General features: G+C 37.8%; 1 protein-coding gene across 1 annotated transcript in view; it reads left to right on the top strand.

Annotated features, from left to right (window-relative positions):
• Positions 1 to 24,031, top strand: part of UBE2U (ubiquitin conjugating enzyme E2 U) — a 37,017-nt gene extending 12,986 nt beyond the window's left edge. The window contains exons 5-8 of the mRNA XM_057712621.1: positions 509 to 629; positions 8,911 to 8,959; positions 16,187 to 16,275; positions 23,946 to 24,031. Of these exons, the coding sequence (XP_057568604.1) occupies positions 509 to 629; positions 8,911 to 8,959; positions 16,187 to 16,275; positions 23,946 to 24,031 (345 nt within the window). The remainder of the gene's footprint in view (positions 1 to 508; positions 630 to 8,910; positions 8,960 to 16,186; positions 16,276 to 23,945) is intronic.
• The last annotated feature ends 547 nt before the right edge of the window (positions 24,032 to 24,578 follow it).

Raw genomic sequence — 24,578 nt, 5'->3', positions numbered from 1 at the left:
AAATGCTAAATTTGTGGTAATTTCTTATAGCAGCGGTAGCAAAATTCTACAGATACCAAATTAAGCATTCAGTGATCTGGAGGGATATTGAATTGCATGCAAGCCTTTAATACATGTGTTTGTTCATTCATGATCTAAATATGATCTCATGTTAAAATGTAATGGTGTATTTTTTAATGGAAATGTTTGGATGTTTCCTAATGTTTAGTTCCCTTTACACATAAATCAATTTAAATTTATGTGATAGGAAGAAATAAGTTACAGGAAGGAACTTATAATTTGCTTTGATCCTAATGTTTGGCTCATGAATGTACAGTATAAAACCAAGACAGATCAAGAGTTTCTTGAGAGTTGGGACGATGTCTCATTTGTCTTTGTCTCTATCTCCAGGTGGATACATTGTAGGAATTTAGTAAATGCTTCTTGAATGCTGTATGTATTGGTTTGTCTTTTTGCTCTAAGAAAAAAGTTACTTTAAAAACTCTATGTTCTGTATGTTTTTCTGTAGGTTATGCTTTCTAATCCAGTGCTAGAAAATCCCGTGAATTTGGAAGCAGCCCATATACTGATTAAAGATGAAACTCTGTACAGACTAATAATTCTAAGACTTTTCCACCAGCCATTACAATGTAAGAAGTGCCTACTTATTGTTATTTGCCAGTTATTAATTATCTATAGCAGGTAAATGATCTAGCAGGTAACTTGTATATGGCAAATTTTCTGTATCCATCTTTAGTAATGAAATCATACTAAGATCTCTCCTACTGTACCTCTTTGTTAAATCCATCAGTGTGACCCTTTTTTTTCCCTAACTGAAGAATAGTTGATTTACAATGTTCTGTTAGTTTCAGGTGTACAGCAAAGTGATTCAGTTATACATACATATATATCTATTTTATGTGTGTGTATATATATATATATATTCAGATTCTTTTCCCTTAAAGGTTATTATAAAATATTGAGAATAGTTCCCTGTGCTATACAATAGGTCCTTGTTATCTATTTTATATATAGTAGTGTGTATATGTTAATTCCAAACTCCTAATTTATCCCTCCACCACCCCCTTTCCTCTTTGGTAACCATAAGTTTTTCTATGTCCGTGCATGTATTTCTGTTTCGTATATAAGTTCATTTCTATCATTATTTTTAGATTCCACATATAAGCAATATCATATTTGTCTTGGTCTCTCTGGTTTAGTGTGATCCTTTTTAAAAGATTGTCAAAAATCATAAGCTTAGTATCTTTAAATGTAGTGGTCACATGGGCGAATGGTGCTGATTGAAACGAGTGTACCCATCATAAAGATATGACATCAGTTTTAACTCTCTATCTGTAATGGGTATTTCTCAGACTTCACCGTCAGTACCCACCCCCATCCCCCAAATCTTACTGATCTGGGACTCCTTTCCCCTTGATTAGGAAAGCTTTCAGTATTCCTTTTTTCTGGAGAGTTCTCCCTCCAGGTATTTCTTCAAAGAATCCATCCACGAAATGACATCTGAGGCTTTTCAGTCTTTCTGCTCTACTGACCCGTGTTTTTTGATACCTTTGGTCTGCTCACTCTCGTCCTGCCAGCAACCTTTTCGGGACACCTAACTCCATCACCTCCATTGCTCCTGTGCTCTCTCTGCAGTTAGCAGAACAATGCTGTTGGCTCCTTTTGCCCAGAGGGGTTTGCCACAAGTGAGGGTTGGGCTCCTAGTGACAGAGCTCTTTCTTCTACATTCTGCCCCTCCTTTCAGCAGTGCACAGCAACCTCACACAGTAACTGGCATTGTTACCTCCCCAGTCAGCAGGCCTTGCTACTCAGACTCCCTCTGACAAACTGATGTCTCTTGTGCTTTTTCTCTCCATTAGATGTCCGTGATCTCTTCTCCCATCCCCTTCTAGGACCCGCCAGCCCATTTGTCAGGTCTGTAGAATTTGTGACAAATTTCAACTGCTCCTCCACAGAGCATCTGGGTCAGAGGCAGTATTGATCAGGCATCATTTTCAGTATCTTCAAATATGTCATGATTGTCTCAGAGTTCCTCAAAATCCCCTGATAGTTTTCAGGCTGGTTTGTCCACAGAGGAATGGTACCGAGTCACTCTGATCATATTTCTGGCCGACTGGAATACTGTAGCATCCCCCGCTGTACCCTCTGCACTGAGGAGTGTTTGTGGAACGAGCAAATGAAGGATGCGTATCCCTTAACCTCTCGTCAAGCCCTACAGTACTATCATTGCACAGAAATATTCTGTACAAAGCTATGTACATATTCTGGTGAATGGAAATTTTAAAACCGGTTTTAAAGAATTTTCTATGGTAAGTGATTCTGTGCGGTAGACTTTGGTTTTTGCCCTGCAGAGAGAAGGATGAGAAAAACCAGAAGACAAGTTGGCCCTTTCTTTTCTTCTTTTCTCTCAGGCCAGTGTCACCCTTCACTCCTTTCAGTCCTCCAGCTTTGCCAACAAACCTGACAGGAAAGCTGTCCAAGTTACCAGATCACCCAGCAAATGAGCTACGAAGCAAATAGTGCTTTGGCAGGTTTTCACTATATGCTTTATTTGTGTTGGTGATGTATGTGGAAATCCAAGGCAGCAACTAGTTTTCAGCTTGCCTGCCATCACAGCAGGACTGGCGTGGTACCTATAGTGCCAGGAAGAAAATTATTTTCTGCAGCTTCATAGGAAAAGAGTGCTGTGATGCAGCAGAGGCAGGTGCTATGTTGGGAAATGAAGTGCAGAAGAACGCATTCACTCTAAATTAGATAGTAATATAGTACCATGTGGTTTTCTGTGGAAAACTGCATCCAGTAAGAATTGATTACCTGTAATAATTTGAAAATAAAAAGGTCTCCACTACAGTGGTGCAAGAATCAGCTCTCATATACGTTCAACATATTAATAAAGAGATCTTGAAAATGCATAGAAGAAATTATCTCATTTTTAGATAACGCAAAACTGAAACAGATAGTTAATTGTATACATGAGAAACTCAAGAGGCAGCTAACTGTATCATCTATAGGCATTAGTTTTAGGCTACAGCAGTATCCTCAGTGCCCAGGTGGCAGTCTCTGTCTATAGGTATTGAATAAAAATTTGTAGATTGGACTTCCCTGGTGGCTCAGTGGTTAAGAATCTGCCTGCCAATTTAGAGGATGCGGGTTCGATCCCTAGTCCGGGAAGACCCCACGTGCCACAGGGCAACTAAGCCCATGTGCCACAGCTACTAAGGCTGCGGTCTAGAGCCCGAGAGCCGCAGCTACTGAGCCCACATGCCACAACTACTGAAGCCCTTGCGCCTAGAGCCTGTGCTCCACAAGAGAAGCCACTGCACCGAGAAGCCCACACAGCGCAATGAAGGGTAGCCCCTACTGTCCACAACTAGAGAAAGCCTGTGCAGAGCAACGAAGACCCAAGGCAGCCAAAAACAAATGAAATAAATAAACCTAAAAAAAATTTGTTAATTGAGTGAATGAAAGAATACATATAAACTTTGACCCTGATTTTACTTCTTAGTTTACAAAGTGCTTTCACGTACCTGCATTCATCTGCTCCTCAGCCCCTTCATCCGACAGGAAGCTGAGCATCAGTGATGAAGGGATTAGCTCAAGGCACACAGAGCCAGCCACAGGGCCCCAACCTGGGCATTCTCACTGCCCCTGTGCCTCCAATTTAATACGATGACCATAAAGTCATTCATTTGGGATTAAAGAATTAAAATTTCCAAGTACAGAAGAGAAGAGACCTGACTTCATAGCAAAACTTTATTCTGTGACAAAATTCTTGGGGAGCTATTTGAACCCAAGCTTAATGTGACTAGAAAGTGCCTTTCTACCAACCATGTGTCAGATAACTTTCTTGACTCTGGTTTGGTGGGCCCTCATCTGGGATACCAGCATGCTCAACTTGGAGCATCACGTTTCCTGTGGCTGAAGAAGCTCTATGTTCAGCTAATGGGAGGAAAGATACAAGGCAGTTGGAGAAGCTCTTTTCAAATATTTGAAGGGATTTCCTGTAGAAAAGGGAAATTTCTTCGCTGTTGCTCCAGGAAACTAACATCCGACTAGTGTTGAAGCTGCAAGTCAATCATACCTTCCCCAGGCCTGCTAGCTTGTAGCCGATGCTATCCGCAATATACAGGCTTGGCCCTGTCTTGTGCCAGAACATACCTTGACTATATCAGGGACTTTTTCCTCATAATCAGTGGTCTGGGATTAATTTTGTTATCCTACGTCTAAGCCTGGCGTGTGGTGTGTAGACGTGCCAATGCCCCTCATTCCCCCAAACTTTCCCCAACATCTGTTGTTTGCCTAAATAGCCGACCTTTGCCTTGGTGTATTAACACGCTCTGAGCTCAAACCCGGTTGATGGAGGTCCTGATGCCCCTCCCATGTCCTGGCGGCCTCTTCTCCTTGTGGCTTGGACCCTGACTTCCTTACTTATAGTTTGGGTGCTTGTACATACCAGACTGCTTGGGACAGTCCTGGTATAATTATTTCCAGTTCTCCCTTTCTCTCTGTGTTCCAGTTTGGACAATAAAGTATACAGTCCGCTGGGTTAACGGATCTTTCCTAGAGGCAAATGCCACTGTAGTTGCAGCATCCCTAATGGTAAAGTCCATGCAGGTCCCAGCTGGCCAAACACGAGGAAGGATTTCTAACAATTCAAGTCACTTAAGAATGGGCAAGGCCACGTTGGCAGGTGGTAAACTCCCTGTCACTAAAGGTATGCTGTCACAACTAGTATTCATTTAGCAGAGCTTAATGACTTGTTCTTTAGGGATGTTGTCAAAGAGCTTTTTGCCCAGTGTCAGGAGTTGGACAAGGGGATCTTTCAAGTGCCTTACAAGTTACACTTGTTTGTTTATGAAAGCTTGGAGATCTGGAAGGAGACAATGCATTAATATAAATGTTTTGCCTTGTAGATTCTGAGTATTGCTACTTACTTTCTAATTTGTTACAAAGTAATTCCAGTAGTTCCCCTTTATCTAAGATTTCACTTCCCAAGTTTGCAATATTTTTCCTTTATCTAAGATTTCACTTTCCAAGTTTTCAGTCATCTGCAGTTAACTGTGGTCTGAAAGCATTAAATGGAAAATTCCAGAAATAAATGATTCATGAGTTTTAAAGTGTGTGTCATTTTAGTAGCACGATGAAATCTCTTGCCATCCAGCTGCATCCGGCCCAGAACGTGAATCATCTTTTTGTCCAGCATCTTCTGTCCATTGGTGACTTAGTAGCCATCTGGGTTATCAAATGAACTAGAGGGATATCTGAGGTTTCGCAGTGCTGGTGTTCAGGTGACCCTTATCTTACTTATTCATGACCCCAAAGCACAGGAGTAGTGCTGCTGGCCATTCAGATATGCCGAAGAGAAACCATAAAGTGCTTCCTTTAAGTGAAAAGGTGAAAGTTCTTGACTTAATAAAGAAAGAAAAAAATCATATCTTCGGTTGCTCAGATTTACAGTAAGAACAAATCTTCTATCCATGAAATTGTGAAGAAGGAAAAAGAAATTCATGCTAGTTTTGCTGTTACACCTCAAACTGCAAAAAATATGGCCACAGTGCATGATAAGTGCTTAGTTAAGATGGAAAAGGCATTAAATTTGTACAAGATATTTTGAGAGAGAAGGAGACCACATTCACATAACTTTTATTACAGTATCTTGTTACAGTTCTTCTATTTTGTTATTAGTTATTGTTGTTAATCTCTTACTGTGCCTAAGTTACAAAATAAACTTCATCATAGGTGGGTACTTACAGTAAAGACATACATAGTATATATAGGGTTTGGTACTCTCCATGATTTTAGGCATCCACTGGAGGGTCGTGGAGTGTATCCCCTGCCAATAAGGGGGAACTACTGTAAGCTCATACAGCTTTTCTTTTTTCCAGTTTGTCCTAGTGAATATTTATTTCTATATGATTATATGGTCAAATTATATTGATTTTCTGTTTATCATGTCTTGATATTTAAAACATAGGGTTCATATAATTAAAAAATCTTTAGTTGCAAGAAAATACAAGAATATAAAAATAGTAAAACTGAGTAATGGTAGCCAAGCCTAGGATAATAATTTTTCTCTTATCCAGGTATATTCCTATAGCTTTTGTTAAAGAAGAATCATTCTACTAAGTTTCAGGTTCTTATCTAAATAAACTATATATATAATTATGACAGATAGTATGACAGTCAAAATATAACAATAGAGAAAAATTATAAAATACAAAACTATAATTATATTACTTAAAAAAAGTGTGATGATTGTGGAAATAAATCCCATTCTGCTTGCAGTTAGGAAGATGGTGTGATAAGCATTTGATTCTTCTTCAATTTAAGTTCTCAATTTGTTCACTATTTTTTTTTTTAATCTTCATAACAGTAGAGCAGTTTTAAAGGAACTTGTTTCTACAGTGAAGCAGCTTATGTCTCTTCAAAGGGAGTACTGACTGTTAGGTATAGGAATGCCCTTTCCTCTGGAGAATATTCTTTCTGGATATCAGGAGAAAGAGAAGTTTAGTCCAGTGGCCTAGCTTACTCATTAAAAAACATGAGCTTTAGCATCATCATTCAGAGCCAATTTTGTTGTTGATGATTACAGTATTATTACAGGTATTCTGGTATCTACAGATGTCAGGACATGTAGAAAACCTGAGCTTAACAGGATGGTGTGTATGGATCTGTTTGCTAAGGTTACAAACTTTTTTCCTGTTTTATTTCATTGCACCAGATAGTCCAGTAACTTCTTAGCAAAGTCTCTAAGTTGTTTGTTTTAACTGAAAAAGCTAAGTATTTATTTTCTATCAAAGAAATATTTGTTCATAATTTTAAAGGACAAATAATTCAAATCAGTTTTTAAGGAAATATAGCAGACCTTGGAAGCCACACCTTCCATGGCTGAGAGCTGCCCCTCCTCCCCCCCGACTACCCCCAAGGTACCAGCAACTTTCAACACATTTAGCTGTTTCTTTTGGAATTTACCACTTTATTTCTAAGTTTATTCTATACTAAATTTCTGGGATTTTCAGTTTAGATATTACTTATGGGCTTCCTCTGAAAGATGAAGATGTAGCTTTTATGGTGCCATTTCCACTCCGATTTTGTCTCCCCCATTCTCTAGTGTCGGTCATTTACGTTAATATGACTTGGTAAGTATTCATCACAGATGAGCCGAGTGATTATTTTTCTTGTACAAATGGCCTTTTTCATTCTCTTGTTTTTGTTTTTTTGAATTTTTTGTTTGTTTTTTGAAAAATATCTACCATTTATTCTTCCCCTAAACTTTCTGACAAAGCTATAAACAAACAAACAAGCACACACCAGGTATTCAGTCAGTTTCATTTTTCCCCCTGGAAGACATCTTTGCTGAGGCAATCCTCCTCTGCCTCCAGTCCTGAATCAGCAGTTCTCTCGCAGGGATCCTGGGGTGACCCTGTTGCCTGCCTCTTGGACTGGAGCTTTTGTTTGATCCCTCCTTTTCCTCCTGGTTGGTTTGCTCCTTCACTTTGTTGGAACACTTCCTCCAGGAGCTTCCTAGGACATGAGAGCTAAATCTTTTATTACTTCACATGCCTAAAAATGTATTTTTTCCTACTCTCAAATGTTCATAATTTGATTAAACTTTAGTTTGAAAATAATTTTGTTTCAGAATTGTAAAGACCTAGTTTCTAATGTTGCTTTCAAGAAGTCTGATTTCATTCAGATGTCCAATTCTCCATGTGTAATTGATTTTCATTCTGGAAGCTTTTAAAAAATCTTCTCTTTATTCCCAGTGATCTGAAATTTCTCAACAGTATTTTTTGGTATAGTTTAAATGTTTTTTCCTCCTTATCATCTTGTAGGGCATTTCATAGGCTGTTTAAATCTCAAACTGTAATTCTTTAGTTCTGGACTTTTTTCTTATATGACTTCTTTTATGATACCTTTCTCCTCCAATTTCCCTGTTCTCTCTTCTAGATCTCCAAAGATTTAGATGTGGGATCTACTGATTTGTTACTCTGATGTTTTTTAATCTCTTTTCTCCTATTATCCATCTCTTTGCTTTTTGTCCTATATTCTGGAAAATGTCCAGAAAAGTATGTTCCTAGTTCCTATTTTCCTCCTGTTTGTTTTCGTTGTTATTGTTCATGATAAGACCTTTACTCAGATATCTACTGATCTTTAACTCTGCTTCTGCATGGTGGACACATGATGAATGAAAATCATTCATTGAAAAGACTGGAAATTTTGGATATGGACTGGACTTATTAATGGTTTTGTTTCATTATAGGGTTATTCAGTGAGGACCCGACCTTACCATTAACTAGGCTTGACTGTTTTTTCTGAGACAAATCCTCCAGCCTTATGCCTAAAGAGAGAGATGTTAACTACTTACACTCTAGGTGTTGGATGAGGAAAGAGACTAAGCAATCGTTCTTATCTAGTACGATTTATTTGATTTATTCCCTGCCTTCAGTCCCTTACCATACTCTTGTTCTGCCATCTCCTGAATCTCTCTGACTCAGGTACTCCAGAATTAGACATCCTCCCTCCTGCCTGGACAGTGGTGGTCATCTGGTTGCATAGGATGAATGTCTTTGGCGTCCATGCTATACATTTCACCTTTCAGAGGTATCTGGTACCTCCAATTCCTGAGTGTTTCTCAAGTTCTGAAGTGTAAATCTGCTTGCTTTTTATTGGCCTCCCCTCATCATGTCGTTCGGTTTCAAATTTCTATGGCCTGTTAAGGTAGTTACCACTTGACATCTGCTTTCCATCTTGAAAATTTTTCTTGCCATCTTTCTTTTGCTCTCCTTGAGGTTTTATACCTTATTTTTATTCCTTTCTTATCATCTTATTGAGGCTTTGGAAAGAATGCACATAAGGCCATATAGTCAGTCTTCCAAATAAACCAGAATCTTTTCATATTTTTCTTTACAGCAAAAGATGACAGTACTGAGTCACCTAAAGAGCCTGATAAACTTAACAAGTAAGTTTTTCTTTATACAATTCTATGCGAATATATACACTAAAAGAACTATTGATTTAAACTGTTTTCCATCATAATTGTATTTTCATTTTTTTAACTTAGAAAAATTATTTTTCATTTAAATATATTTTCTCTTCCAGTACCTTTTAAAAATGATGTTTTTAGGAATAATATGGAAAATCTCAAATTCTTTCTAGACTATTGAATTAAAATTGAATGTAACTCTTAGTTGCCTATTCTTTTAGTTTTTGATTTTTATTTCTAAAAAGGAAAAATAATATTGTCTATATTATAGATCCAACCATTATAGATCACAAAATTCCAAGCAGTTTAGAAGGTAAAGTCTTGGAGGAAATTGGTGAGAGTTAGGGCTCAAGCCATTATATACTTGGGAGACCACCTGACAGTGTGACATCAATTCAGCCTTGAACACCTGGACAAAGCGTAGATTCTGCAGCATTTACTTTCTCTAGCATTTCCATCAGCCTTATTTTGATGGTCAGTCAGATGTAGAAAACAGCCAACTTACTAGTATTGACATAATACTTGATCTATCTTGGTTTTATACTGTACATGCTCCAAAACAAGGATCCTTTTAGTGGATTAATAATAGTAAAATGTTCCCAAAGGGCTGAAATCAAAAGGAACCCTCAGATCGGGGCTCTGTCCCAGAATGTGAGACAATGTTATATCAAGGGGCTCTGTGTCTGGCAGTGTTTGAAGCTCAGAATTAGAAGACCCAGAACAACTGACAGCATGATTAATTGGGACACGACAGCAAGAACATTGACCTTGTCTGTCCCCCAGCACTCAGATGAGGACCAGCCAGTAGCAATGGTGGGGTCTGTCTCAGGCAGGAGTAGGACAAAAGGGCAAACCCCATTACAGGGGGAAACTTTGGCCCTTTGGTTCTTTCTCTGGGGCACTGAGTTCCTCATCAAACTGGCAGCAAGGTAACCACACGGCACTGTGAGGACCCAGCAGTGATCACAGAACTATAAAATCTGGGGTCTGGGAGAAAGATTTGAGTATAACTTTAGTCGGAAACAACTTGAGAGCCATGGCAAGATAAATGTGTAAATCGTATTATCTTGAAAAATAAAGATTCGTGACATCAAAAGGGCAAAAAGGAGTGAAAAGTTGGGAGAGAGTGATGTCTTACTGGTACAGTGAGATTCTAGGCAGAGGGAATAACTAGGGTATTGATCCTAAATTGGATGTGAGCATGGTGTGTTAGGTGATCAGGAAGAAGGCCACTGCAGCTGGAACACAGCAAGGGGGAAAGAAGAGATGGGTAGGGGATGGGGGAAGAGATGGTAGGATAGGGCCAGATCTCTTAGGGCTTTATAAGTCAGGTGAGGAATTTGCATTTTATTAACCTTGCAGTGGGAATTGGGACACAGCTGGACAGCTTTTAAGAAGGGGAAAGACATAATCGGATTTCCATTTTAAAAGGACGAATTTAACTACCAGGTGGGGAATCAAATGTGAAGGATCTAAGGCGGAAGCAAGGAGAAGAATTATTGGGTTATTTTAGTAGACGAGGGGAGAAACGGGGTGGTACCGGGTAGGGCTGAGGGCATAGATGTGGAGAGGAGATAAGTGGATGAAGTGGAGGTAAGTGCATTCAAGGCTCAGTTTGATTGATTGGGGGTTAGGAGAGAAAGTGGAATCAAGGGTTGTTACTACATTGTGGTTTCAACTGGATGGGTCCTGCTGTGACTTACTGAGATGGGGAGATTGGAGGATCACGCCACTGGCTGAAACTAACAATCCCGGTTATTGATGAGGCTGCAATTGCACCGAAGCTCTCCTGCATCTCTGTGTTTGTTATTGTGCCATTTGACATGCCCACAGCCAGTCTGGAACACAGTTTAGCAGTTTCTTATAATGTCAAACATTCGCCTGCCTTCTAACTTACTCCTAAAGCATTTACCTTACAGAAATGAGAGTGTATATTCACCAAAAGACTCATACACAAATGTTCATAGGAGCTTTATTCACAATATCCCAAATTGAAAACAACTAAAATGTCCGTCAACAATCAACATTATATATTTGACAGTTGAATATATATAAAGTGTGTTATATTTATAAATTGAATACTCTCCACAATAAAACCGTTGACACTTGCAGCAAGTTAAAAAAAAAAAAAAAAAACAGTAATAGAAGAGTAGATGCTGTACCACTCAATTTATATGAAGTTCTAGGACAGGCAAAACTAATCTCTGGTGATAGAGGTTGGATCAGTGATTACCCAAAGTGTCAAGGGAGATTGACTGGGAAGGGGCAGTAGAGAACTTTCAGGACTAATGAAAATATTCTGTATCTTTTTTGGGCTCATGGTTATGCAGGGGTATGCTTTTAACAAAACTCATCAATCTGCACTCTTAAAACCTATGCATTTAGTTGAATGTAAATTATACTTTAACAAAGTTGATTTTTTAAAGGGATTCAAGTAACTTTACAACTCTTTTAGAAATCTAAAGTTACTTTAAATAAAATCTTTTTTAAAAAGGCATTCACACTCTTCCGGTAGATAGAGACAGTGAATATGCTACCAAACTTCCAAACTCTGATTCTTAAATCAGAGATCATTACAAGAAAGGAAAATTATAGGTCAGTACCTCTCATAAACCTGAAATGTATAAATCCTAAGCAAAATATTAGCAAATTACATCATGACTAAGTGGGCTTTGTTTCAGTAAAGCCAGGTTGGTTTAAAATTTGAAAATCAACCCGTGTAACTCACCAAGTTAACCGAATAAAGGGGAAAAAAACCCCAGAATTATCCTGGCAACTCCAGAAGAAATATTTAACACCTGTTCATGATAAAAAAAATTCTCAGCAAACTTGGAATAGAATTTCCTTATTTCAATAAAAGAAATCTACAGAACTCCAACAGCTAACCTCATACTTAAATGTGCAGTGTTGAGTGCTTTTCTCCTGAGTTAGGAAGAAGACAGATATGTCCATTATCACGATTTCTTTCTGACATTGTACTGGAGTCCTAGCCAGTGCAATGAGGGAAGGAAAAGAAACAAGTTATAAAATTTGGAAAGGATAAAGTAAACCATTTGTATGCACAAATAGCACAATTATATACATAGTAAAATCCAAATGAATATACAAAGCTTGAAAGTTTGAAAATTAGTAAGTAAATTTAGCAAGGATCCTGGTTACAAGATGAATATTTAAAAATTAACTATATTTTTCTATACCAGCAATCAACACATAGAAAATGAAAATTTAAAAATACCATTACAACAGCATCAAAATGTAACAAAAGATGAATAAGACATCCATACTGAAAATTACAAAATATATCTGGGAGAAACTTTAAAAGACATAAAGAAATAGAGATATACAAAGTTTGTGGCTTGGGAAAGACTCAATATTCTTACAATGTCAATTCTTCCCAAATTGTAGATTCAATTCAATCTTAATCAAAATCTCAGCAGCCTTATTTTTTTCTGAAAATTGACAAGTGGTCTAAAATGTATCTAGAAACACAAAGGGTTTAGAATAACAAGGCAATCTTGAAGAAGAACAAAGAGGATCAACCTTCTCAGAGATGGAGATGTACTAGAAAACTAGAATACGTTTCACTCTGACTGGAGCTATGTAGGTCAGATTCCTGTCCCTGAGCTAGTTACCATTTAGGCCCTGACTTCGAGCCAGGGGTGCAGTCAGTCCCATCAGACCACAGGGCATGTTCAGAATGGGAGAAGAATGGAACAACTTAGGAGAGGCAACCACAATATCCACTGTGACAACCTTCATGTATGTATTATTGTACCTGAACCTCAGTAAGTAAGACTTTGACAGGCACAGAGGGCAAAAGAGTCTCTACTAGAACTGCCTGCACAGACGTGGAAATGTAATATTGTGGTACACTCAGGATCACCAGGAAGTTCCATGTGATGGAGCCTCGGATGTGGGGATGAATGATGGAAGAAAAGGTTGGAAATGGCCAGATGATGAAGAACCTCAAGTTCTATTTAAAAGTGTTTATGTGTCATCCTGTGGAAGTAGATACCAACTGTGACGTTCAAGCAGAGGCGTGATGATGGGAATAGGGAGAAACTGAGGTAGATGAACAATTAGGAAGCTGTTGAGAGTTTACAGGAGGAAAATGATGAGGTACTCATTCAAGGCAGTTGAGGAGACCAGCTGGCACTGAGAGCTGGGGGGTTCTTTTCATGCATGATTTCATTGACTGCTCACAACCACCGCTGGAAAAAGTTCTGTCTCTGGAAATGTGGAGAGGTTAGGTAACTTGCCCATAGTCACACAGCTAATTCGAAATGGTGCCAGCATGTTTTAACCCAGGCCAGCTGATTCCAGAGCCTGTGCTCTTAGTCATGATACTACATGGCTAAATATCCAGAGATATTTAAGGATTTAGTCATTAGGCTTTGGCAGTGACTGGGGTGTTGCTTCCATGCAAGAGTGCTAACCATGATTCTCTTCTTCCCTTAATGATCCTTTTGGTTTCCTTCACTGGCCCCCCCTTAACTGTGAATTGGTTTCTGCTCTTTCTTTTCTAAACACTTACTTACTCTCTTGGAGTTTGTTTTCCCTAATGGCGTCATCCATCAACCTTTATGTTGATTTGACCTAAATCTCTTATTTCCAGTCCCAGTTTCTCAATCACACTCCTAAAGGTCATCACCTACAACCCATGTTTAAAATTAAACTCATATTTTACTTCAGTTTCTCTAGACGCTTTCTATTAATAGCAAAACTAACTGGTCTTCTGGGCTTTAGGATAATATTTGACCCTCAAATTCCTTCACTTTTCACACCCTATCAGGCAGCCGGTTCAGTCAGTCAGTCAGTTCTTCAGCACTCTCGTAGATTCTTCTCCTCTCCTTCATAATCTGCTCCTACTCTAGTATTAGCTTTCAGGGTCTCTTGCCTGAGTTACTGAATTTATTTCCTAATGGGTCCCCTGCTGCATTTAATCTCTCATATAATCTTCTTTGCATGCTAATGCCAGAGAAAACTCTTACTCAAACACTGATTTCATAGTTTACTTACCTTGAGACTTCTGATTACTCTTTATCACCTAGTAAATCAAGATTATTGATCGCCTCTAATCCATTCTCTGCCTAAATCTGAAGACCCAGCATTGCCTAATTTCACCTATTTTTATCAAGTTCCAATTCCCCTGAAATTGGAACTCTCCACTCTAGTCAATTATCTTGTTCACTGTCACCTCTTCCCCCGCCATCCTCTGTATGTGGGCATGTACACACCATGCTCCTTGCTATCTAAGCTGCAGCTAACACTGTTTCCCTGGCCTCAGCTGCCTCCTTCCTTTGTCCCAGGCCCATATCCAAGGGACTCTTTCCCTAAAGTCTCCAAAACAAAGTTACAGCTTCCTCCTCCAACTTTTTTGCTTGTTGCCACTGCCAAAGAAGCATCTGTCATTGTAGTCTCCAAATATCTGTGTTAAATGATGTAACAGTTTATTATTCTATTCACTAGTTCACATATATATCTTATTTTCCCAACAGGATAATAAGCTCTGATGTTCAGTTTAAAATTATGTCTTCTACTTTTTCATATTCATAATGCCAACAATAATAATAAATTCCTGTTATTGATTGAAACTATAAACACGTGTATTTTTTATGCTGTGTATATCCCTTAGTATTTTATCTGAGTAATAGAGTAAATAGTTACTGTCCTCTTGTTTTAAGGGGCTGTTTGCTTTATAGAATTGAAAGTGCAAATATTCCCAAATGTTTTAAGGCATTCCGTTTCGTGTATTCAAACTACACTAAAATTATACCTTTTAGGGTAATATTTTTAATTATTCTAGGGGAAAAAAAGAAAGCCCCTGAAGGCTAACAGTTTGAAACTGAACAGGACACCGTTGGGAAGGGAGGAGGTCATGGGTCGTCGTCAAACAGACAAAAAACAATGGAGACGATTGTGCCTGAAGATGGTGTATTTTTTTTCACGAGACAGTATGTTGACAGTTTCCTTCCTCTTGGGTCATTGTTGTCTGCTAAATGATCTGTGACAGCAAATTGATCACAAGCTTTTTCATGCAGGAGATATAATGCAGTCTTTCATTTTGTTACCTCCGTTGCCAAATGCCAAAACGTTTCGTTAGCAAATTAATGTTAGTTTAGTATATCATTTAGTAGTATAAAGCACTGCGTGTAGCTCTGGAAGCAATAATAGTAGTGATTAATTTATCTTCACCAAGTCTCAGATTTCTACTTAAGTGTGATTACAAAAGCAATAACACACTTGAAAAATGTTAGTCTTAAAATTAGGTGTCCGAAATTATCATTTAAATAAATGAATGCATTAACAGACTTAGATATTGCCCCCATTAATTTCAAAATTGAATCAAATATTTAAGGCTCCTATGATTTACCTATAAAAATTAATGCTAATAACCTGTTACAACTGAAAATTTGCTTCTTCCTCCAAAGAGCTAGGAATTTAAATTTAAAACAGACAAAGTCTTTTATATTTGATGTTTAAGCATCTGCTTAAGTCAGTTAATTGATGATTTCAAGTCTGAAAAATATCTGAAAGTAATGTTTTGTTTATAGAGTATTGAGAATCTCTGCATTCAAAAAGAAATGCAATTATTTGTGAGTAAGGGACTGTTTCATAGTTTCTGTTTAATCCTTTGTAACAGTCTTTGGTCTCCCATTAGGCTTGGTAATATTAGCGCAAGGAAGGAAATGTGTTGGCAGTAATATTAGAAAAGAGTTGTTTATTTTCCCTCTTTGAAAGTGGCCAGATTCTATGTAAAAATTAAACTAATCTCAATTCTGGAGTTTCATTTCTCCTCATAATAAAAAGGAAATAAAGGTGATTTTACTAAAATTTGGCATAGAAATTTAAGAAAGTTGTTTATTGTAGAAAGAGGAAATGTACAGCTATGATAATTTAAAGTTCTTTTCACTGTTAGTCATGAAAGGCAGTTTTCTTAAACCTACATTTTCTTTTTATAATATGCGTGTGGGTACACATTTACACTTATTATTGAAAACTGATTTGGACAGATCTTTTTGTGATTTGCATGTATTATTGGAAAATTATGTTAGATTCATTTGTTAGAAATAACTATGTTAGAATTTGCAGATCAGCCTAATGTCTTGTGACAAGATATCTGAAAGAGTCCACTCTGTTAAAATAATTTTAAAAAGGAAGCTTGCATGTTATTCACTGTCTGATTTTATTTTGTACTTTCAGATCAATTAAATCAGTCTCATTTCATGATTACTACAAGACATGGTCTGGAATAGCCACATCAAAAGCCACTGAATATTACAGAACTCCATGTAAGGTGATCTAGCCTTGTCTTATTTTAGTGGGGAGAGGGGTAGTATATTAATCTCTTAACATTCTCAGCTTGTCTTGCTTTCAAAGACTAATTGACACATACTGGAATTTGAGGGTTATAAACTTCTTTGTTGGCTCTATATACTAATCATTCAACAACTATTCATTTAGTCCCTCTTTTGTATAGAGTCCTGGACTGAAGTCTGATTAAAAGCTACAAGGAAAGATAGGCAATTGAGGAATAAAAGACAAAGTTCTCTATCTTTTAAGGTTTACTTTACTCCCTTCACCCCAGAAGGAAACCTTCATAGCAGGAGGAAACTTTTTGATTCTAAACACAATTATCCCCAAAGCAAGAGATATTATTAAGTAGAAAGACAGCAAGAAAACCTGGGGCTGCTCAATTATATCAGTCTAAGGAAAAATCATGTTACCATCATACATTAAGAACTAAAAAGATGGAATAGGAGAGCTGGACAACTTTCTGGTCCCATTTAATCTAATCTTTAGAGTACTGTTTCATTATTTGTATCAAGGTAGGTTATCCAGGGTAGGTTATCTGCACACATTTACTGAACTAGGACTTTGTTTCAGCTGTCACACTGAAATGGTATGTTCTGAAGTTATCAGTGACTTCTGAATTCCCAGATTCAGTGATTACATTTTTTAGTCCCTATCGTACTTGAACTCCTATTGGCTTACACTCTCCTGGAGTTAGATGACACCATATACCCACGGTTTCCCTCTTAGCTTCCTAAGCGCTCCTCTGCCTCTTTCCTTAGCAATAACTTCTTCATTCAGTTTTCTCTACCCAGCTCTCTCTCTGAGAGATGTCATCTATCACTATGGTTTTCATTAGCCCACATGCCAATAATTCCTAAAGCCTCGTCTCTAGCCAGGCTCTCTTCTGAATTACGCCATTTACAGCTGGTGTAATAAGCACCTCATATCTAAGATGTCCCATTATGTTGCTTCAAAACCTATTCTCTCTCCTTTATTACTTCTCTTACTTAGTGGTAGATCACTGTTTTGCGTTTACTTGCCAAGCCAGAATCATAGACATTTCCTAGTCCTTTTTATCTTCCTCGTTAAGCCTTATTGATTTTATCTCCTGCAACATTACCAATGTTTCCCCTCTACTCCACCTCCATGACCACTGCCTTATTTTGTGGTCTCATCACTGTGATAGTCTACTAATTGGTTGTAAGAGAACAAACTATCTCTCTCACACACATACACACACACAAAGTCGTATCTAGTTTTAAGGCACAAATTAGAGCAAAAAGGAGTGCTAAGCTTAGTAAATATAAAACTGTGAGGTCAATAATTTCTGAGAAATTACTTGTTCTTTCAGGATGTTGGTTATTAGTTATTTTGTGATTACACATTATCTTCCTCACTGACTCATAGATTAGTGGTTAAGAAAAATAATTTGTTCAAGGTGCTTTAAGAAATAGTCTTTAGCAACATTATCAGTGTAAAAGAGTTTTATTGATTTTGATACCAGATTAAATGGATGTTTACTTCATTTAAAAGATTTTGACTGAGTGCTTCTTAGTCAGTTCAGCAAACACATCTTGAGTACTTGCTGTGTAAGAGGCCCTGAGGAGCTCAGATGGGTTCCAGGAGGTGATAACCCTTAACAGACGTGGTGTCGAGAGGTAGTTGGCAGCTCCAGGGAACGAGTCGGCGTCCAACTCCTTCAACCAAGAAACAAACAAATTGTTATAGGATGGTGTTTTATGGAATCATGTGTAAATATATAGAGGCTTTGGAAACTCCAGACTGCTAGGAGAAAAAAATAGAAGCACATGCCCAAACAAAGGAATTTGGAAATGATTGTCTTATAATAAAGAACAATTTAAAAATGGAAGAAATAATGAAGATCACTGACTACAATTTCTTCTTCAAAAGAGTTTGACACCCAAATATTTAATTTGGTCCTTGTTTTTACATCTGTCACTCACCTCGTATGTGATTCATTCCTTCTGGTGAAGGCCATAGCTGGTAATGGTCACCCCTAGCCCAGAAGAGTTTCTGAGACTGATTCTAGCCCTTGGTGCGAGATTTCATAATCACTCTGCCTCTCTTTCCTGCAGGGATTTGTTGTAAGAGTGTTCCCAAAGCTTTCCTTCAATAATAACCAACACTTAATTAAAAGAAATTAAATGTAAACCTTACCTGTGCTGCTGGCCATTTTGTCTTTGGATAGTTCAGCTGGCTAAGCTCCAATATTATCTTTTTTAATGGGTTCATTTCCTGGCAACAATAAAGATGAAGCTTTTAGATTATAGAATGCTTCTTCAACTACTCAGAAATAAAAGGGAAACTTCTAATAACTTCATTTTCTACAGTTATATTTTTATCACTGGAAAGATTAGTAAACCCTTGTGCATATTTTAACAAGCTTTCTATTTTATGAATAGCGATGAGTGGTTATGTTTTGATTTTGAGTATTAACTCTATCGCATATCTTTGTGCCAAAAATCTATCCATAGTCCTGTATGCCATAATAATAGTAAGTTTATTCTTATATAATACAGTTTACAGAGTATACTCTGTATCGGGTTTTTTTTTGTTTGTTTACTTTTAATTGAGGTGTAGTTGATGTACAGTATTATGTAAGTTTCAGGCATACAACATAGTGATTCACGATTCTTTTTTTTTTCTTAAGCTCTTTATTGGAGTATAATTGTTTTACGCTGTTGTGCCAGTTTTTGCTGTACACCAAAGTGAATCAGCTGTATTTATACATATATCCCCATATCCCCTCCCTCCCGTGACTCCCTCCCATCCTCCCTGTCCCACGCCTCTAAGTCATCACCCATCATCAAGTTGATCTCCCTGTGTTATGCAGCAGCTTCCCACTAGCTATCTATTTTACATTTGGTAGTGATTCACGATTCTTAAAGGTTATGTTCCATTTATAGTTATTATAAAATACTGGCTATATTCCCTGTGTTGTACAGTATATCCTTGTAGCTTGTTTATTTTATGCATAGTAGTTTGTATCTTTTAATCTATATTTTTTAATTATCTCAATCTTATTTTTCTTTTATTCACTTGTCAACCAATATTTATTGAACACAACATATGTCATGCCTAGTTGCATATCAACCCAATGCGCTGGGCATTATTATTACTCTGTTTTACACATGAGAAAACCAAGACCAAGGGAAGCTAAGTAATTTACCTAAGGTCACACAAAGAATATCATATATTGGTAAAAGTGTAAATTCTGGATGCATGTTGCCAAGGTTTTAATCCTGGCTCTGCAATTTACTAGCTGTGTGACCTTGGGTAAGTTTCTTAATCTCTCTGTGTCCCAGTTCGCTCATCTGTAAAATGAGAATAATCACAGAACATACCTCATAACGTTAAAGCACTGTAATAGTGCCTAGTGCATAGTGAGGGCTCAGTAAGCATGGCAATTATTTATTAGCACAAGTAGGCTGTGGCCCAAAGACTTGAACCAAATCCTCTGACTCCACATTTGTTGTTCTTTCCTTTATATTATATTGCCTCCTTAATACGATATAAAATTATGATTCCTGTGTAACTTGAGATTTAAATTCAAACTCTGAAGTCTGTGCAGTGCATTTTCAGTAATTACAATTATTTGTTCATAATCGTAGACAATCACATGAAAATGTACTGACGATCCACTATTCTCTGTCCATCGCTATAGAATGGCAAGTAAAAAGTTTGGCAAGGAACAAACCAATACATCTGGTTGTGGGCAACAGCACCTTAATGACAGAATATGATCCCCATAAGGAAATGTTTGTGTTAGAGGAAAAGAATTCCTTCAGACCAGTGTACCCTGTAATAGTGAGCGGAGGCTTCCTGATGTTTGTTTGCTGTCATCAAGACAGACCAAACAGCCTGAAGCATCACAGGGATGCTTGCTTTCACCTTAGGATTCTTTCATTCCTTAAGTCTTTGAGCCAGCAATGAAGGCAAGCATCTCCAAAAATGCATTTAGATGCAAGAAGCAGTATCATCGCTTCTAACGCAGTGGTCTCAGTCTTGACTGCTTGTTAGAACCACCAGAGGAGCTCGTGAAAATTCCCATGTAAAGGGTGCACCCCCAGGCCAATTACAATAAGATCTCTGGAAGCAGGACTAGGGGGTAGTAGTTTTTACAGCTCCCCAAATGGTTACAATGTGCAAACAATGGCAAGGCCCTACTGGGAAGAGCCTGCAATTAGAGACTCCTAGCCTTGTGCTAGTTTTGCACACACACTTAAGTGCATTTAGGTTAGTCATTTAACTGTTTGTACCTCATTTTTTTATTTCTATTAATTGACAAAGGTATTCTACTCCAAGTTCCTCAATGGTTAGCATAAGATAGTATGTGTGAACATAAAATGGGCCAAGGTAAATTAGTGCTTATGTATTTCTTTGGACATGACAGTCCCATACTGGAAAAAAAATTTTCAGATCAGCCTATATAGATGTTGGACAATAGGTGTGTCATAGAAAAAAAGAGTAGAAGCAATGTCCAGTAATCCTCAGAAGGAAAGGAAGAACTATACTATGGAGGCAATAGAGGATGCTTTTCTACCACAGATTACAAAATTGCCACAAGGGCAAGGTATGGTAGTGATGGGGGGATTTTAACTTCAAGAACGCCTGACAAAATTTCACTGATCCCCATTTCTTCGTTATTTCCCTCCCATTAACATCATCCACTGAGCGTCTTCTGTGTCTCGACAGCGGGCTATGTTGAAGACAAGAAGATAAGTATTATGATAAGCTTTTTGAGGAGTTTACAGTCAGATGGTAGGAGACAGATGAGTGAAACAAATTATGGAGGTAAAATGGGAAGTGTTTAAAGTTCGTACAAATACAGTGGCATCTTTCATCTCTCAGATAGTAGAGAAAGCAGTTGAGTAAATGAGTCAGTAATATAAAAGTAATGGAAATACAGTGAAGTCTCTTACATATGAATGAGTTTTATTCCAAGAGCACGTCCGTGAGTCCAATTTGTTCCTAAGTCCAACAGAGTTAGCCTAGGTACCCAACTAACACAATTGGCTATGTACCACTGCTTTTACACTTGCTTCTGGACATCCTGGGCTTGAACTAAAGATGTTGTACTGCTGTACTCTATACAGTACTGTACAGTACAGTACACAAAAGCACAACCACTGGTACAGTATGCATGCATGTGACAATGTACACCAGACACATGAACTAACTTACATGATTGGACATGGGAACACACGTTCGTGTCTTTGAAAGTTCACAACTAGAAGGTTTGTATGTAGAGGATGTACTGCATTCAGGAAATATGATCATGCCATTTGGGGTTTCATAATATATAAGGAAGAGACTGCCATACATATTCAAATAGAAAATGTAGGAGAGGGAGGGAGGGAATACGGGGATATGTGTATAAAAACAGATGATTGAACTTGGTGTACCCTCAAAAAATATAATAAATAAAATGGAAAAAAAAAAAAAAGAAAATGTAGGAAAGGCAATTCCAAAAAATTAAGGAAAGACATGAATTATCCTTGAATAGAAACTTCAAGTAAATTTCAGGAGTTCCCTGGTTGCCTAGTGGTTAGGGTTCAGTGCTTTCACTGCTGTGGCCTGGAGAGCAATCCCTGGTCAGGGAACTCAACATCAAATAAATTTTAAATTTTGTTTAGGTATTAATGAATAGTACATGTGAGAACACATTACTCAACTTTTCTGTTTCTTATCCATGAAGTGGGTATTATAATGGTAAGCACTGCGTGTCTACTTTGCAAGTACCTCCATATATAGTAAGAATTCTATTAATTATTATAATCATTTAAAGAAAAAATGAATCCTGCTAAGAACTCTAAGGAGTGCAGATTTGCTTCCTTAAAAGAAGAAGGAATATATTCCAAATAATAATAAAAAGAGTATAAATGAAGTCTGTGAGAATATGTATGTATGTGTGTTTATGTGTGTTTGAGGAAAATAAATGATAGGAACATTGCTGGTGAAAATCATGTAATATTAATAGAAGAAAAGGAGAATTATCAGTTTAAATGTTTTTTTCTATCAATGACAAATTTCATCAAGCTGGAAGGGGTTAATTAATCATTGTTAAGAAGGAAGCTCCAGGACTTCCCTGGTGGTGCAGTGGTTAAGAATCCACCTGCCAATGCAGGGAACATGGGTTCGATCCCTGCTCCAGGAAGATCCCACATGCCATGGAGCAACTAAGCCTGTGTGCCACGACTATTGAGCCTGTGCCCTAGGGCCCGGGAACCACAAGTATTGAGCCCGTGTGCCACAACTACTGAAGCCCGCATGCCTAGAGCCCGTGCTCTGTAATAAGAGAAACCACTGCAATGAGGAGCCTGTGCACCACAATGAGGAGTAGCGCCTGCCCACCACAACTAGAGAAAGCCCGTGTGCAGCAATGAAGACCGAGCACAGCCAAGAAAGAAAGAAGGAAAAGAGGGAGGGAGGGAGGGAAGGAAGGAAGGAAGGAAGAAAAGAAAAGAAAGAAAGAAGCTCCAGATAAGACTGATGGGGAGAATCTGGTTGGTTAAATAGATCAGGACTATAAACCCAGGATAATTAGAAGGAAAAGGGAGGGAGAGAGAGAAAGAGAGAGAAAGCACACAAGCGAGTGAGGGTGGGGGGTGGAGAAAAGGAAGGATATATATGTGCATGTGTGAATGATCTGGATTCATAGTATTTCGTGTAAAAACTACCAGTGCTTAAGCATATAGTAGGTTTTCAATAAATTTTATGTGAATTTGATTGAAGGCATAAGGCTTATAATTAACCACAAACATATGAGCCAGTGGTGTAATGTGATTTCCAGAAAATACTAATGCAGATCTGAGCTAAATTGTGAGAAGCCCAGCATACAGATCAAAGGAGGTAGCAGTCCCACCTGCATCTAGATACTGATATGAAATCAAGATTCTGAGCCAGTTCTGGATGAAAACTTTGATAGGAATATCAACAGAGTTCACCACCAGGATGGGGATGGTTAGGTCTCTAGAAAATCATGACTTAAGAAAGAGCTGAAGGAACTGAGGCTGCCCTGAGAGCTATCTTCAAATATTAGAGGGATCCTTCCCCTGGGGGAGGGAGAAACTTACTCAGAATTGCTAGGCGATCAGGAGGAGGAGCGGTGGAAACTCATAGCCCTCAGGTAAAGGAAGGATGTTGTGACCTTACTGTCAGTGGAGCAGGCAGCCTCCCAGTAACAAAGAGGAGAGTTTTCTGTCATCAGCAAGGGATTCTTTTAGAGGCTGCATGATCACCTGTTGCAGGTTCTTGCTTTGCAGAAGATGATCTGTAATGTCACTTCAAACTCCAAGATTTTATTTTTTCACTTGAAATGCTGAATTAGAATTTTGTTAAATTATGGTATCAGTTTCTATATGAGTTATTTTAACACCGTCCTCATTTCTATAAATGGTATGTAAACAAACCTCATTATAATGGTGTTACAAAGTCACAATCTGTTTATTTCAAACAATATCCAATATCACAAAGTTTAAGTGAAAAGAAGAAATTTGGAAAGTGTCTGAGGATTGTAATGTGACTTGAACTATAATAGTATGTTGTTGCCACATATCAACTTAAGGAGAAGTGAATTATTTTGACTTTGAACTGCTATTCAAGAAGGTATGCATAGCTCCTTTTTAAATTATTCTAATTTCAGTGCTTGAAGATCCAGGTTTTGTTGGAGAGTATTATAAATGGAAGAAAGATGAGCTAAAACGACCTAAAGAATGGGGTTTAAAGTAAGTAACTTTAAGTGTCTAGAATATTATCCTTGAATTTGCAATATCTGTTACTCAGTTTCTACTAATTGAACTATCAGAAGAAACCCATTGGATTTCTTTTAAACATAAGAACAAAAATAGGTATCATTTTGTCCTTTCATATGAATCCAGGTGGGAAACATCTGTGCTACCTACCAGCTGCCAAAGATGGAGATAGGACATGAGCCACAGTGAAGGAATCTCACAGTTCTTTTCCTATTAATCTTCTTATTTCCATCCTTAACCTTATCAAAAGACAACTTAGAAACGGGAAGCAAAAACCTGTTTACATATCACCAGTTAGTGTTTCATCCTTCTCATGGTTCCAAACACCTTTTCCTCTTTCACAGATGGATTTCTCACTCAGGAACCAAACATATTAAACCTAATGAGGGAGCGTGTAGTTAAATACGAATATAAATGATTGACTCTTAGCCACATTAAGGAAGGGACCTTAATCTCATCTTTGGTCTCTTGACTGCTAAAGGCAGTTTTTCTGCTTCATCACGTGAGAGCATAGATTCCATCTC

The sequence above is a fragment of the Hippopotamus amphibius genome, chromosome 1 (genome assembly GCF_030028045.1).
Source record: "Hippopotamus amphibius kiboko isolate mHipAmp2 chromosome 1, mHipAmp2.hap2, whole genome shotgun sequence".
Classification (NCBI taxonomy): domain Eukaryota; kingdom Metazoa; phylum Chordata; class Mammalia; order Artiodactyla; family Hippopotamidae; genus Hippopotamus; species Hippopotamus amphibius.
This window is presented reverse-complemented; position numbering and strand designations above follow the sequence as displayed.